The sequence below is a fragment of the Panicum virgatum genome, chromosome 5K (genome assembly GCF_016808335.1).
Source record: "Panicum virgatum strain AP13 chromosome 5K, P.virgatum_v5, whole genome shotgun sequence".
NCBI lineage: Eukaryota > Viridiplantae > Streptophyta > Magnoliopsida > Poales > Poaceae > Panicum > Panicum virgatum.
Window position 1 is genome coordinate 3,567,997 of NC_053140.1, and position 15,257 is coordinate 3,583,253.

The 15,257-nt window shown below is 48.6% G+C and overlaps 2 protein-coding genes across 5 annotated transcripts; one reads left to right on the top strand and one right to left on the bottom strand.

The window, feature by feature from the left end:
• Window positions 1-2,831: 2,831 nt before the first annotated feature.
• Window positions 2,832-6,563, top strand: LOC120705719. Its single transcript, XM_039990211.1, has 4 exons — window positions 2,832-3,382; window positions 4,531-4,707; window positions 4,864-5,301; window positions 5,419-6,563. The coding sequence occupies exons 1-4, from the start codon at window positions 3,038-3,040 to the stop codon at window positions 6,238-6,240; spliced, it is 1,782 nt and encodes a 593-aa protein (XP_039846145.1). The 5' UTR covers window positions 2,832-3,037; the 3' UTR covers window positions 6,241-6,563.
• An 81-nt stretch (window positions 6,564-6,644) lies between these two features.
• Window positions 6,645-15,003, bottom strand: LOC120705718 (protein ALWAYS EARLY 3-like). Of its 4 annotated transcripts, XM_039990209.1 has the most exons (17): window positions 14,734-15,003; window positions 13,647-13,790; window positions 13,381-13,476; window positions 13,215-13,277; window positions 12,884-12,961; window positions 11,499-11,676; window positions 11,228-11,329; window positions 10,895-11,137; window positions 10,494-10,577; window positions 10,241-10,389; window positions 9,452-9,718; window positions 9,173-9,354; window positions 8,781-9,063; window positions 8,052-8,231; window positions 7,680-7,862; window positions 7,444-7,590; window positions 6,645-7,362 (listed from the first exon to the last, which is right to left on the bottom strand). In XM_039990209.1, exons 2-17 carry the CDS (start codon window positions 13,752-13,754, stop codon window positions 7,162-7,164), a joined length of 2,544 nt encoding a protein of 847 aa, XP_039846143.1. In that variant the 5' UTR covers window positions 13,755-13,790; window positions 14,734-15,003; the 3' UTR covers window positions 6,645-7,161. The 4 variants fall into 4 exon arrangements, 3 of the variants coding, with proteins under 3 accessions (XP_039846143.1, XP_039846142.1, XP_039846141.1); XR_005688042.1 differs by lacking the exon at window positions 14,734-15,003 and having other exon boundaries at window positions 6,645-6,842; window positions 6,913-7,362; window positions 10,895-11,329; window positions 13,647-13,754; XM_039990208.1 differs by having other exon boundaries at window positions 10,895-11,329; window positions 14,738-15,003.
• Window positions 15,004-15,257: the final 254 nt, after the last annotated feature.

Consider the following 15,257-nt stretch of genomic DNA (forward strand, 5'->3'; position numbering starts at 1 on the left):
GTCGTCAAGATGGACACGACAAGATTATGCAGCAGCCAGGCAGAGAAGCAATCCCCGGTCGAAGCAAGCGCGCGACCCGTGCCGTACGCGCGCGAGCGGCGGCGAAGCAACCGCCCACCCGGGCCGCCGCCGCGCGCGACTCGATCGCAGCGCAGCACCAGCACGGCGGCGTGCCGTGGCGTCCCATGCATGTACTCTATCTAGATGCCTGGGGTGGAAGGAAGGAGCCTTGGCGAACCAGGACTCGGCATGTAGCATACGCGGGCGCGCACGTCCGCGCGCGGCGTGACACGGTGCCTATGCCTGCCCGTTTGCCAAGCACGGCAAGTCTCCGCTGGCCGCGCGCTGCTGACAAATCAAACTCGCCGAAGAAACTTCCGCTGCCCTGCCGGGTGTGGGAGCGATCGCGGATCGCCCTTCCAGATGAAAGTTCCAAGTTGCCAAAAGTTACCTGCGACAAAACTTGCAGCCACTACTTGTCTCGCGCATGCCGTTCTGGAACTCTTTCCGACTTTGTCGAAATATAATAGTACTCCTCCGGCCTGTTCTATCCGCCGCCCATGCATGATCATGATGTACGCGGCAAGACGGCACCGTGTCGACGATCGAATCGGACTATACGAATGTAACCGGGAAGTTTTCAGCTGTTTTAAGTTCAAAAAAAAAAAAACGTTTTCAGCTGTTTCCTTGGCGCGCACTCCACCACGCGCGTGGCGTGATCCATCTCGACCAAATATATTCTGAATGCCATAAATAATATTCTGCTGATTTCCTCTTGTGAGTGGTGGAGTTGGAACACTAAATCAGGAGGGGCTAGACGTGGTAATTAAACTGCTAATTCGATAAATAGTGTCAGATTACTATTCACCTAGTGGAAAATTTGCATGGCGGGCGCGGGGGGGGGGGGGGGGGGGGGGCGTGGCCCCCTTTGCCTGCAGCGTAGCTCCGCCAGTGCTTGCCCGTCGGAAACGTGAAGTGAGCGAGGCATTCCGTCATCTCGATCACACTGTAAGAATTCCTAGTACGTGCACGCGTCTAGTTCCTGCCTGCGCTTTACAAATCCGTTTCCCCAAAAGGAATGGCCCAATAGTAAGCGAACGGCCGTGCCAGCTGGTACGGTTCGGCGACCGTGACGTACGTTCATAACCGACACCAGTAAGGAAACTCGAAGCAAAGCAAAGCCCGGACCCTGTCGTCAACTCGCTTCCAGAAAACCGCATCCCCTTTGTATACAATCATGAAAAGAAGAGGACCAACCTGCTGCGGCCGGAAAGCGACCGGAGCCGCGACGGTTAGCTTCGTCTTGGTGCACGCCGTCGCCGGCCGCCGCGCGAACGAACGAAGCTACGTTCTGTCTCTGTACTGACCGCACAGCTAGCGCCGAAGCTCTCGGCCCCACAGCGCGTGCTGCCAATGATTACCGAGTAAACTACTCCTAATGGCCGCGCGCCTCCTCTGTCCTCTCCTGGTACTACTCGTAGTAATAATCAACTGGACACCGCGACTGATCTGACCTGATCGCCACGGGCCCACGACGCGCCGACGCGCGAGGCCGGCCAGGTCAGACAGACCCGCTAGCTGGACGCCCGGCACGACCGGATCGACCGAGCCAATGGCCCCGGTGGTGGTGCAGCGCGCAAGGACCGTGTCGCCGGGAATGAGCCCTGCAACTACCGGGACCCCGACCCGGTACCCGGACCGACACCTCCATGCCTCCATCCATCGGCCGCCAATCCACGGTCGCCCGTACACGCGAGCTTGTCGCCGGCCTGCCAGTCGTGCCGGTCACTGCTGTCTGTGCTAGCTCCTCTACTACGCACACAGGTATGTACGGTTTCACTGAGCTGTGGACTTTCCCCCCTCCCTGATCGATGATCCAACGGCGACCTCTCGAGTAAGGGTCGACTCCGACCGTCCGTGTGCGTGCGCGGGCTTCAGATTCGCCCCGACACGGACCCGAACGGAACCCGCAAGTCAGAAGGTCTTCTAGAAGGCCAGCTTGCTCCCCCCACTCCACAGGGGCTGTGTTTAGATGCGAAAAGTGAGGTTGAAAAGTATTGTAGCACTTTTCATTTGTATGTGGTAAATATTGTCTTATTATGGGTTAATTAGGCTCAAAAAATTCATCTCACAACGTACATCCAAACTGTGTAATAAGTTGTTTTGTTTATCCATATTTAATGTTCCATGCATGCATCATTGGATGTATTTAATGTTTCGATGTGATTTCGATGTGACGGAAAATTTGGAAAATTTGGAGTAACTAAATACAGCCAGCAATATTTGCATGCGATCCCTCCCATGTGATTCTCAACATTTTTTTTCTTTCAGAAAAAAGATTCTCAACATTTTTTTTTCAACCCCTCCCAGGCTCCCACACTTGAAACAAAACAAGGCGAGATCCCAAGTTCCCAACGAATGGAGCCGCGCCACCAACGCCCGCGGCGGAGAAACGAAAACCAAACGAGAGCCCTGGCCCCACCCTTCCCGAGCACAGTAAATGCGCGTGGAGAAGAAAAAAAAAAGTGCCCCCGCGCCGCGCGCGCCTCCTCCACTCCACCCCTTCCCGCGTTCGGTGCTGGGCCTGCATGTGGCGCGCAGGCGCAGCTGCGCGCCCGCTCCCGCGCCGTCCGGTCCGCCTCGCCCCCCGCGGCGGTTGGTGCCCAGTGGGCTGTCCGGCCCCACACGTCCGCGTCCAGTCCCCCGCGGCCACGCTGGCTCCGCCGCTGACGCCCCGGGCCCGCGCGCGGCCTCCCTCCCAGCGCGTCCACCGGGATCCCCTGCGGCCGGCTATTAAAGGCGCCTCGCTCTCGTGTTGCCTCGGGGCGGTTGAAATTAACGAGGCCGAGGCCGAGACCGGGCGGGCGGACAGCTGCGAGCGAGCGAGCCGGACTCGGACAGCCAGCGTAACAGCAAGCCAGTGGCGCGCGCCCCGGAAAGGAAGAGCAGGCGAGGCAACCGACGGCCTCGTCGGTGCCAAGCCCGGCCAAGCGCAACCGGACAAGCCGCCAAGCGGGGAAGGGGAGGGAGGATCGGGATGGTGGTCGCGAGGGCCAAGGCGAAGGCGCCGCCCGCGGCGGGCGCCGGCGCCGGCGCGGCGGGGCGGCGGGGCGGCGGCGTCAGGGTGGGCCCGGCGAGGCTCGAGGGCCTCCCCGCGGCGTGGCCGGCGGGCGCCGCCGCCGTCAAGGTCAAGTGGCCCACGCCCGGGGGCGCGCTCGCGCACATGCTCACGGGGCGGTGGGCGCGCGGGGTCACCGCCGTCGAGCCCGTCACCGCCGGCGGCACCGCGCGCTGGGAGCCCCGCGACGGCAACCGCTTCAGCCTCCACGTCGGGCCCGCCGGCGGCCGCGCTGAGCGCGGCGTCTTCTTCTCCGTCCTCTATGTAAGTGCCCGCTCCGCTCCGCTCCGCTCCGCTCCGCTCCCGATGATTCCCTCCGATCAAATCGCTTGGCACCATCAACGCAAACAGCACGCGCGAATCGGAAGCTTTGGTAGATCTTTTCTGCTGGCTCTAGCACCGATTCAAACCGTAAGAACACGGCGTGATTTGTTTAACGCGCCCTGATTTCACTTCTACCTTCTACAAACATAAACTATAATACTCGGGTTTTTTTTAGCTTAAATCCTGCTCATTTTTTAATCAACCCTGTCGTTGATGTTTTTGGCGCCGGATTGGTGGCAAGTTGTGTGGATACCGTTTCTTGTGAATTGGAGGCTTGTGACCGCAGCTTGGGTGTGGAATGCTTCCGGTTAATGCAAAGCCTTTTTCTTCCCCATGTAGCGGCGGTCTGGTCAGCAATTGGGGATGGCAAGTCAAATGTTGGGCTAAGCATGCCCCCATAATCCATAGCTTAGTGCTCGGCTGGGAAAAAAAGTATTCACCTTTGCCGGGGAGCATTTTCTCTAAAGTTTTGTGTGCGTGGTTTGAAGTTGTGAACAGGGGGACCGGGGACACGTGGGCCGCTCCGATTGGTCAGCGTAGTTTGACTTCAGTTATGCTTGCTAGTTTTTTTTTTTAGGTTGCGAGATCTATGTCATGGTGTTAATTTTGAGGGTTATGTCTGAACAGTACCCCCTCGCTGTCATGTGCGTTAAAGTTGCATTTTTCAGGAGGTGCTCTTCTCACAATCATTGATGTGTGGCCTGTCAGTTTTCCTGTGACATTTCTGTTATAGTACTCCAATTTATGAACCCTTTTGTAACAACCCTTTTAATAACCTTTTTGGGTAAAAGTAAAAAAGTTTAATTAGCTTGTACCACACTGACAAACAAATGTTGTAACCTAGTAAACCTACCATGGAACAGAACCAAATTAGGAATCAAAGAATATCTGGGTTCCTTCCAAAGCAGTAATCTTCAAGGGCAGCACGAGTACTATTTACGTAGCAAGCAATGTTATTCCTTTGCCATTTCGGGGTAATGTTGAGACTTCGAACCAGAGTAGCAACCAAGGCATCTACCTGCTGTGGATGCGTGGGCTTGTAAGTTGTAACCATCGAGGCTGGCACTAAGAATTGCTTTGCCACGCAGGGATTCCAAGAACATGGCCGGGGCAAGGACCTGGTGAGGCTGGAGGAGATCGGGACAGCCATGATAAGCCTGGAGGAGTGCTGCTGGGAGATGCAACTGCAGCAGCAGCGCCAGCAGCTGGTGGTTGTCCCCATCAGGCTGAGCAAGGACGGATGGGCAAGTGATGCCATGCTTTATGTAAGCGCGATCTTCTCCTGTCTTTCCCCCCACCCTCCGCTTTCAATTGCCTTGCTGGCCATTTGCAATTTTAGTGGAATTGCTTTGGCCTTGGATGATAGATTTGACAGGTTTTATGGAATTATTATCGCCTTAACGATGTGGCTAATGATTCAGGTGAACGTGGAGCTCGTGGATGTGAACACACGCTCCGACGTCGAAAGGGCCGTCTCGTTCAGGGAGAAGCCAAGAACGAGCATGCCGCCGCCCCCGGCAATGCGAGACCTCCGCAAGAGCTTGGAGGCAGCGGCGTACCATGACGTTCTTGATCTGAGGCAGCTGCTTGACCTGGCTGAGAAGGAGGGCCGGGTGGCTGTGTTCGGGAGCAAAAGGATCTCTGATTCCAGCAGCGTGAGCAGCATAAGCAGCAGCTGCAGCAGCAGCAGCAGTAGCAGCAGCACAATCAGCATCAGCAGTGCCAGCACCAGTGGGGGCGCGAGCCCGGAGCCCGCCTCGACGTCGAAGCGCCGGTTCCTGCCATGGATGCGGAGAAGCAGGGACTTTGACAAGAGGAGCTCCGAGTCGCTCTCCCAGGAACTGCCGATGAAGTGCATGGTGAGCTCCGTCTGACACGTGATGAAACAAAACGTTTCTGAATTCTGATCATGGATGCATTGGCTGGATGGCTTTGGATGGTAGCGGTGATCGTGTAACGATGACGAATCTCTGTAGGACGACGATCCAGCCGGCAGCTGGGAGACGCGCGAGTTCACGAGCAGGGACGCGGAGACGAAGCTCCGGACGCCGGTGTTCTTCGCGTCCATCGACCAGCGTGACGACAGCGCCGGCGGGGAGAGCGCGTGCACGGCGCTGGTGGCGGTGCTCGCCGCGGCGCTCCACGCCAACCACCCAACGATGCCCACGCGACCGGAGCTGGACGCGCTCATCCGGGACGGCTCGTCGGAGTGGCGGAAGCTCTGCGACGACGAGGCCCACATGGCGCAGTTCCCGAACCGGCACTTCGACCTGGAGACCGTCCTCGCCGCCCGGACGCGGCCCATCGCCGTGCAGCACGACAAGGCCTTCGTCGGCTTCTTCCAGCCGGAGAGCTTCGCGTCGCTGTCCGGCGCCATGTCGTTCGACGACATCTGGCGCGAGATCGGCGGCGGCGAGCGCGAGCCGGGGCGCGCGGACGTTTACATTGTGAGCTGGAACGACCACTTCTTCGTGCTCAAGGTGGAGAGCGACTGCTACTACATCATCGACACGCTGGGCGAGCGGCTGCACGAGGGCTGCGACAGGGCCTACATGCTGAGGTTCGATGGCACGTCGGAGATGCTGTCGACGGCGCCGGCCGAGGACAAGGAGGAGGTGATCGTAACCGGGAAGGAGTGCTGCAGGGAGTTCATCAAGAGGTTCTTGGCCGCCATACCGCTCAGGGAGGAGCTGGAGATCGAGAAGAAAGGTGCTGGCGGCATCGATGCCGTCGGTGCGCCGCACCGGCGGCTGCAGATCGAGTTCCACTTCACAGTCCTGCAGCACGACGAAAGATGACCAGCAGGTGATCTTATAGCAGTGATGGGATGTATCTTCTTCCCTGATTTCACTGTACTAACATAATGTAAATTCATATACACACGGTAAAGAAACAGGAAATTGCAGCACTACAAATACAGGCTAGGATTGTTGGTTCTCTTTGTACCATTTTAGATAGGAAACAGGTAGTGGAAAAATACAGGGGGCAGTGCTCGTTTGGTAACCTTCTTCTTTCAAAAGGGTTTGGATCCACCTCTGGATACCTTTCACTTGTATCATATTATTTTTTGTAAGCGAGCTCAGTACTACATGAAAATTACTTGCCTACCTAGCAGTTGTGATCTGATTCATCTGCATCACCTTTGAACGAAGATTCAGTTGGACAAATTCCTCGCACACATACACACACAAACACCAAGATGGAATTTGAAACATCATTCCTTTTTAATATGTAAATTTCCTATCACGATTTCTATAAATTCAAGATAGCCTTCTGTCACATACTCACATTACATTCAAGAATCACGGCTGCAGACATGCATCATTATTCTCTACAGTGAGATGTCAGCTATCCTGAATCTGTATTTCAACCTATAACCTATTCATTGAGGTATATACAATGCATCATTATTCTCTACAGTGAGATGTCACATACTCACATTACCACTCCAGCCTGCCGAACACGGTGAAGGGTTACAAGGGTAGCTAGTCAGTCAGTGTTACCCTATGTATCCAAGCTCAAGTCAGCACATCAGAATTCTTTCCTTCATATGCTATGCTTTGCTGCCATTCAACAGGACTTATCTATGGCATTGTCAAGTCACAGTAGGATGGCCGCAAAACCTGTGGGTTCTGAACTCACAGCAACGGTAGTAGCATGTTCAACCGCACGGGGCCTATAAGGAAAGCAGCCGGAAATCTTTCTGGCCCAGGGGCCAGTTACAGAGGTGACATGGGAGGTCCACAATTGCCCAACGCTGTTGGCACAAGTGCAAGTATCTGGTTTGCTATGACAGAGAGACAAGTCTCTATGTCTTTGTAGATTGCAAGGTTCTCCGGACAGCTTGGGCATAGCATTGAGGAAGCACGCTCCAAGACACCTGCTATGTTAGCAGGTGGATGCCGTGAGTCGCTAAGGCGCTGCACAACATTGAAGGAACTTAAAGTGAGATTGGAACAACTGTAACCACATCTCGTTGATAAAGACATGTCAACATTTACCTTGATAGAAAGAACTGTCGCAATGCAGTTTGATATCAGGTTGGAAGGAAGTTGGGCGCCACGAACAGTAGCTTCAGATTGTGGGCCCACACAATCTGTCTCTTGATTTGGCATCCGTACCCTTACATCACTACCTTCAGAGTTCGCCTATATAACATGTAAACAACATATCCAGTGAAATTATGAATAACAGGTTGCAAAAGTGTCAGGTAATTGCCAGCTAGGTTGTAACCTACCTTCATGGCTTCATCAACCATCTGCCTGGCCCGGGATAGCGATTTTTGTACAAAGGCAGCTATATATGACTCTAGCTCATTGTTGTGACCACCATTGTTGTCTGGGCAACCTCTAGATTTTGTAGGATGGCCATCGGATGTACTCCAATACGGTGGCCTTTCACCATTTACAACAGATTCAACCTGCAAGTGAAGCGTCAAGGAAAAATGAGCCCTGAGATACAACAGTCATGATAACTGCATTTTGTGGAAGAGTTAAAGACTGAGCAGGAACTGTTAATATATAGTTACTTAGCCGGATTAAACGCTATATGTTAAACCTTACTCTAGAATTTATGAATCCCGACAAAAAGAATTTTAAAGAATAATTACCTTGAGCTGTTTATCTGATGTTACAGTAACTCCATGTACAGCAAGGTCCCAGTTCTCACTTGCTGCAAGGTCAGGAATGTGCTCTGTCTCCAGGATGCTGTACACATTATTTGAAAGGCAGATCCTTCTCATGTTGTCAGGACGATTATACAACCAATTAACTGGCATACAATCAGTGTCCTGAAAATAAAAAGGTTCAGTTATGTCTCTTTATATAACATATAGCATCAGATCATCAGAAAGATTCTCAACCACATGAACACAGATTGAAGTTTGCATGGTTTGCACCTGATATGTTCCCCAAGTATAACTACTACAATGCATCACAAAGCAAGCATGCATGGATGATCACATGCCAAATAAAAGACAGCAATTTGAATGCAGGGATCATCATTCTTGATTCATCAGCATTTGCCTCTATGCAGTGACTACCAAAGTACCAAGGTTGACAATTTGCTTTTGTAAAGTTAAAAAAACGCTAGTAGTCTCCAAGTAAAAGAAGCATCTGACTCTTTCATGCATACTGAATGACAAAACCACTTGGCACCACATTTGCACAGGAATGGGCTTGAGGGGGAAAAACCTAGAGTCATGCTTAATGAATTGCAAAATTGATTCTTTTGCCATATGTGAAAATTGATAACTAATATGAAAAAGGGCTTATTACCATGATAATGTAAATAAGCATACTGATAATTGATGAAAGCAACTGAAATAGCAACTACATACCTTTACAATATCAACACCAAGGTCAGGGTTAACAAAATGAACCTTGTAACAATCTGGCCCCATCATCACCACTTTGCCATCACAAAGTTCTCTAGAACTTGGATGACGCACAATCACCTCCTGACCAACTGAAAATGGCCTAGCTAGGTCTGCCGGTAGAGAATCCCGTGAACCATCACGAAGTTGAGCATATATTTTCCTTACTTTCTCTCGATAATCCTCAAGTTTTTCCTTTTCCACAGCCAGAAAATGATCTGAAAATCGCCTGGGTTTGCCAAGGGAACTGCAGGGGAAAAAATGTTCAGTGTATGGCAGAAACAAACAGAAAGCTGACAGAAGTACAGAACTGAGAGCAGAACAAATACTACGGCCGCCAAGGGATGCAAGCTTACCTTCGAATTGCGCTCCACTCTGATCTTGTCAACCTTGACAGATGACTTAATTTTGCATGATTTAGGTAGTGCACGAACTCATTATCCGAAAACCATGGATAATCAACTGCACTATAGAACCACTCGTACGCGCACCATCTACGAAGTGATTCAGATGACAGACAGTGCAGCAATTTCTTTGCCTGACCAGTCAAGAGTTAGGAGAGAAGTCTAAGCGTAGGGCATATCTCAACTTACAAAATAGATATGCAAGTATTGATAAATGATGGCATAGACTACCTGTAAATTATCTGAATCTTCATTGCATGACACGTGCTTTCTTTTGCATTGCATTTGGTATTTCCTTCTGGTCCTTCTAGACATTCTAATCTCAGGCTTGATTTCTGTTGATGCCCTGGGGGCTTTAGTGGAAATATCTTCAGATGCTTCAGGTATCCCCACTCTTGCAGAGTCAGTACACAAGGATGAATCATCGGTGATACCAACCCTCGGTGCATCTGGCAGAACTAAATTGTTAACAGAAATTTTTTGTGCTTCAGCAAGCACCTGTGGCACAAAAAAAGGAAAGAACGTTTAGTATCATACAAATATCTGACAATATTAAAATTTAGCACAGGAGAACATATCAATGTTGAGCAATTTACAACGATTTCGAATGATAAACATATGTAAACCGTGGAATGGGCACCACAAACTAGGATATAGTGATCAAAATTAATACCTTTAAACAAATAAAGAACAACCTTCAATTAATATCATGCCCATAACATTATAAACTCAATGGGATGAAGTGAGATATTTGAGTTAAGAAAATAGCATTGAAGAAATAAAACAACTATGGAAGCGAGTACCGACAATATCAGATACATTAAAGCCAAATCGCACAAGTTCATTGATTCCATCCTGATTCATCAAACAAATAAACTCATAACATAGACAAGGAAACAACTGACTAAAACTCGGCCGGGTGGGGAAAGACAAATGAACAAACATGAGCAAATTCAATTTTATTTCCTAAATCAACAAGGGAGGAAGTACATTGCAGAAAGTACAAAAAAGAAACATTACCTCTGCACCTAATAGCTTCTTATGCCTTTTCTTCCCAGTTTTGGAAGCACTGGATTTACCAATTGCCCTCCCTTGTTTAGATAGATCAATGGTAGGGTGATCTTTCTCCCTTCTACCAGATAACACAGAGTCAGTTTTTCCATGAGATCCTGGATCAGTAGACGAGAGATTCATAAGAAACGACCAACATGAGTGAGATAACATATAATGTGAAAAAACAAGATGAGCTATGAGTTGTCAAAAAGAAGCTGACCTGAAGGAACTTTGATCTCGAGTTTTGACGTTTTAGAGGGTGCATTCACCAGACTATTCAGTACATCTAAGACCAACATATCATCTGCAATCATAACAGATAACAAATAGTCAAATATTTTCACCTAAAAACATTATTAAAACATTTAAATTGCATTAGTCTCAGCAGTACCAAGTATTACTGATAAGGATTAATAGGTCAAAATAACAACTAATTGATGCCTTTCAACAACAATGACTGGAATCCTATGACAATTGACGAGGAAGATGCATCACAAATCAATTATGTGGGAGAAGTGAGCTTAAAGAATGTTCGATAGGTGGATAATAAAGTCTGGAGAAATGTTGCTAAGTATAATGTTCTTAATAAAAGCGAAAAGAACAAACACATTGTCAAAATACCTTCAGAAATAATGTTTCTATGAATATGATGTTGGTTGAGTGAATCAACAAGCATATTCCCTTCATCAGATGCCATCACTGTCTCATGCTCAACTTTAACGGTCTGACCTTCCCCTGTAGGTTGCTGAATCCTTGTTTTCTTCAACTGTTGCTGACATATCGCTGTGTCTCCAGTTGCCTTGGTGTTCAAGAACATATGATCTTGACCAGCCTTATTTGTTTCAGTGATTCCGGAACTTCTGTCTGGAGAGCACTCATTCGTTGGAACCATAGCACAATCTTTATTTGTCGCTTCATATTTTCTCTTGGTAGTATTGACAATGTTTTCAATACCTGGTGAGACCTCATCAATGGTATTCCTGACTGCAGGAGCTATGACCGGTATACGAGGAGTACGCCTTCGAACAGCATGGTTCTGGCTATTCCTGACAAAATCTGAGGAAACAATGAAGTTGTTTAAACTTCTTAGGCAACAAATTCTACAGTGGAAATATTTCTCAGCCTTTCTTTAACAATTTCTTCCTTCTCAGTCGGCAATCCTTATGAGAAAAACTGAAAGATTATTAAGGGAAAAAGACCATGACATATTTGTCACAATACTCACCTCCATAGTATCGTTTTTTGAAGGAAGATGAAAATCCAGCAATTTTTCCTTCATGACAGTCATGCTCATGCACGTCAGGCCTTCCAGTTGCTTTCTGTTGTGTAGCTTCACTGCGTCGCCTTGCCTTCCCAGATGCTCTGATCATTTTATCATCTCCTATATGACTTGTGAATTTTTCCTACCATTTTAAGCATCACAAGTCACTCAATTAAAACCTTATGCCAATTTAATTAAGACAAAACCATGTTTGTTGTAGTGTACAGGCTAACAAAAAGAAAATACAAAACAAAGATCAGTCAGTTTTATATGCATTTCAAAATCTCGTGCTAAGCTAGAACTGAAAAATATATTCTAATTACAGCTTCAAAGTGAGCCAGTTTCAGATGCACTTCAAAATCTCTAGTATTCACTGGCATTTTGCTTTCCCTGCAAATGCTGCCACCTAAAATGAAATATACCTATATGCTATATGACAAATATGCGGTCTTGGACACTGAGACTCCAATATTTAACTCAGGACATTATTGTAGCAAAAGATTTCCAGTAAAAAAATGTGTCAGAAAGACTTCTGGTCGAAAAGTATGTTGGCAAAAGATTGCATCATTCGGAAGTTACAATTTTATAAAACTTTCTAATCAACATGCTTGTATTGCTATTATGCCACAGAATTTAATACTTGTATATTAGGAGTCAATGCTGAAAAGTTTGATTGCACAGACAGCAATTTGACATCCAGTGAGAATTAGCAGCTAACAAGGCATTATGCTGGAAAAGAAAGAAGTTTGGTTAAACTGCGCATCAAGTTATCACATATTGTATTTTCCTTTTCAACACGTTCTATTATTCGCAGGTCTGTATGAATCGTGCTTCAGAGCCTAACAGCCTAATAAGTGCCAACTATAGAGAAGCTGTTCTGTGTCTGACGCTGTTTGAAGTTTGAAGTACTCCCTCCGTTTCTTTTTCTATAGGGCAAACACATAATTTAAGATTTATGGTTAGTGTCTTTTCGACCGACAATTCATCAAATACTGTGTATGTTGATTTTGCATAGTGAAAATGGTATCATTGCATTCATATTTGAAAGTACTTTCCTATGATCATGATTTTATTTTTGTCAACAATATAACTATAGTGAGAGAAATTAATGGTAAAAATTTAGCTTTGGAGACCAGACCGGCAGACCATAATTACGAAATGAAGGGACTATCTAGTCGTCATATGTTGGAACAACAATGATCATGATGATCTTCAATCGAACACGTTTAGCACTGTACAAATGGTCACTTGATCAAATAAAAAAGGGAAGAAATTGATGGCCATTTGACATATCCAAAAGAAAACAGTAATTCAAACAAGTAATACAAGTAAATCCACTACAAGCTTACTGAAGCATTGTGATGACCAGTCACCAGCGCAATAAATCCCATGGCAGTGGCTTGACGTTCAGGAAGAGATAAGAAAGTCTACCAAAAGAAACAAAAACATGTCAATCTACAAGGATCATAGAGGAAACATGACATTCAAGCCAAACTGTAGCTTAGATACATTTATTCAGCATAAAGATATGCATTAAAACATGAACCTCCAAATAAGTACTATTTACGATATATCGTGCACGTGCTATATGAGTAGCAAAATATCACCTTAAGTTTTTCAAGCTCAGTAAAACAGTAGAGGATGCAGAGACTTAGAAAGAATTACAGAGTCCAGACTCACCCGATGTACACTGTAAAGAGATCGCACCATGTCTGACGATTTACCGCCTACTGCTAAGCTGATCTGCATAAGCAATTTCAACAATCAGTATTCACATAGCCATGATACATCGACAAATATATTTACAAATAATCGAAAAGAATTAAGAGAAATGGTCAGTTCAAACCTTTTTCCAGTCTTTTCCATGTCGGCGGTAGGCTTCATAAAATTGTGTAAGCTCATCCTTGCTCCATTTGGGATCTAAGTCAGAAATTTTCCTCTTCTGCGGAATCAAAATAATCCGATGAAGGAGGGAGAACTGAATAGTACATCATAGATCATACACAGCAGCACAGAGTGCTAATTTAGAGGATATGATGCTACAATTACCAGTCACTATCTACAGGTCATCTATCATAAAACTTCATACAGCTTCCAAATAAGTATGCTTACTTTTTGTTTAGCTTTGCTTGAACTAGGTGGATCGTCGTACTGCTGTTGATCCTCATATCCTTTTATTATGGTCTTGTTAATAGTTCGAGAACCTTTTGCTGGGGCCATAGAAATGGCCCTTGACTTCAGACTCAAGAAATATTGCTGCGAGCAACAAGTGAAAGATCAGTAAGGCAGAAATCAATGGAGCATTGGGCTACAAAAGAGTTATTCATAAGTTGTGGAATGAATATCCTGCAACCTTCAATAGTTTCACATGCTCGCTTTAGTCTAAGCTAAGATGCAGTGAAAAGGATCGAATTCTTAAAAAAAAAAACTCATTCCGCAACCCATTAACTACTCAGATCAAAGCAACCTATCAACCTCAGAAAAGATAAGAAACTAACCAAGGCAACCCATCCCAGACCATTGAAGCATCAAAAGTGGAGTGGATTCCATTAGAAAAATCCATACTTTCCAAAGCCCGTGCCTAAAGAATATCTCGAATGAAACAAAGTGCTCCATATTTTTTCCGCACAAAATTCAAACGCCAAAACCAAGTCTACACAAAACCCACAAAACCAATCAAACTCCGTCCTAATTTATGCAGCATGACAACGACGGGTCACAGCACAGTCGACGTGCCGCCCTTTTTTGTCACGAAGGCTTGAAGAGCGGTGGCAAACCCCGCTGCGGGCGGGATGAGCGTCGCGGCGGCGCGGTGGTTTCGGGCGGGAGAAGGAGGAGGTCGAACTGGGCACTACCGCGGTGGCGTGCGGGCAAGGCCGACTGGGGAGGAGCGCCTTCGAAGGCAGCCGCGATCCAGGCGCCGTGCGGCCTCGCGAGCAGCGAAGAGGCTTCTGCCGCCAGCCGCCGCGCTCGACTCGATTACCCCCCGCCCACAGCACCGAGGGCTCCTACGAACCCGGGCTCACCACCCTCTCGTCCCAGAAACAACGAACCCCGCAAATTCCCCCCCCCCCCCCCCACCACAAAACCGCGCAGAAAACCACAAAGCAGAAATCGACCTCGCGGCGCCCCCCAAAACATCTCCCCAGAGATCACCCACCCGCGGAATTCCAGCGGCAGAACCCGAAGCGGAGCTCACCTGCCTCGGATCTGGACGGAATCGCGAGCGCTGAGGCGCCCCCTGAACGCCCGAGCCGAACTCCCGCCGCCGCCGCCGCTGCGCCCGCGCGACCGTGCCGATGAAGGCCTCGAGCGACGAGGAGGGCCGGGGCGGCCGGGACCGGAGCTTTAGGGCTCCGGCGGCGGGCGGTGCTGGATCGGAGGCGAGAGGGGAGGAGATGGGGCGGCGCGTAGGGGCGCTGGCCGGTTTGCGTTTCTGCTTTGCTGCGGCCGCGGCTTGGCGGGCGAGGGATACAAGTAGAGAGGAGGAGGGGGAGGGGGAGAGAAGAGGGACGGGTGGGAGCAGGTTTGCCGAGGTGGGTGGGGGCTGACAGGTGGGCCACACGCGAGTTCGCGCGTTTGAAAATTAGGGGTCGGTGGGTGGTAACTCGGCGGACGCGCCGCAACGTGGGCCTTGGGCCGGTTGATGGTATGGTCGGCCCGTGCGAAGGGCCCGGTTGACTGGAAGAGCGGGCCCACTTGGACAAAACCGACCACCGTTCT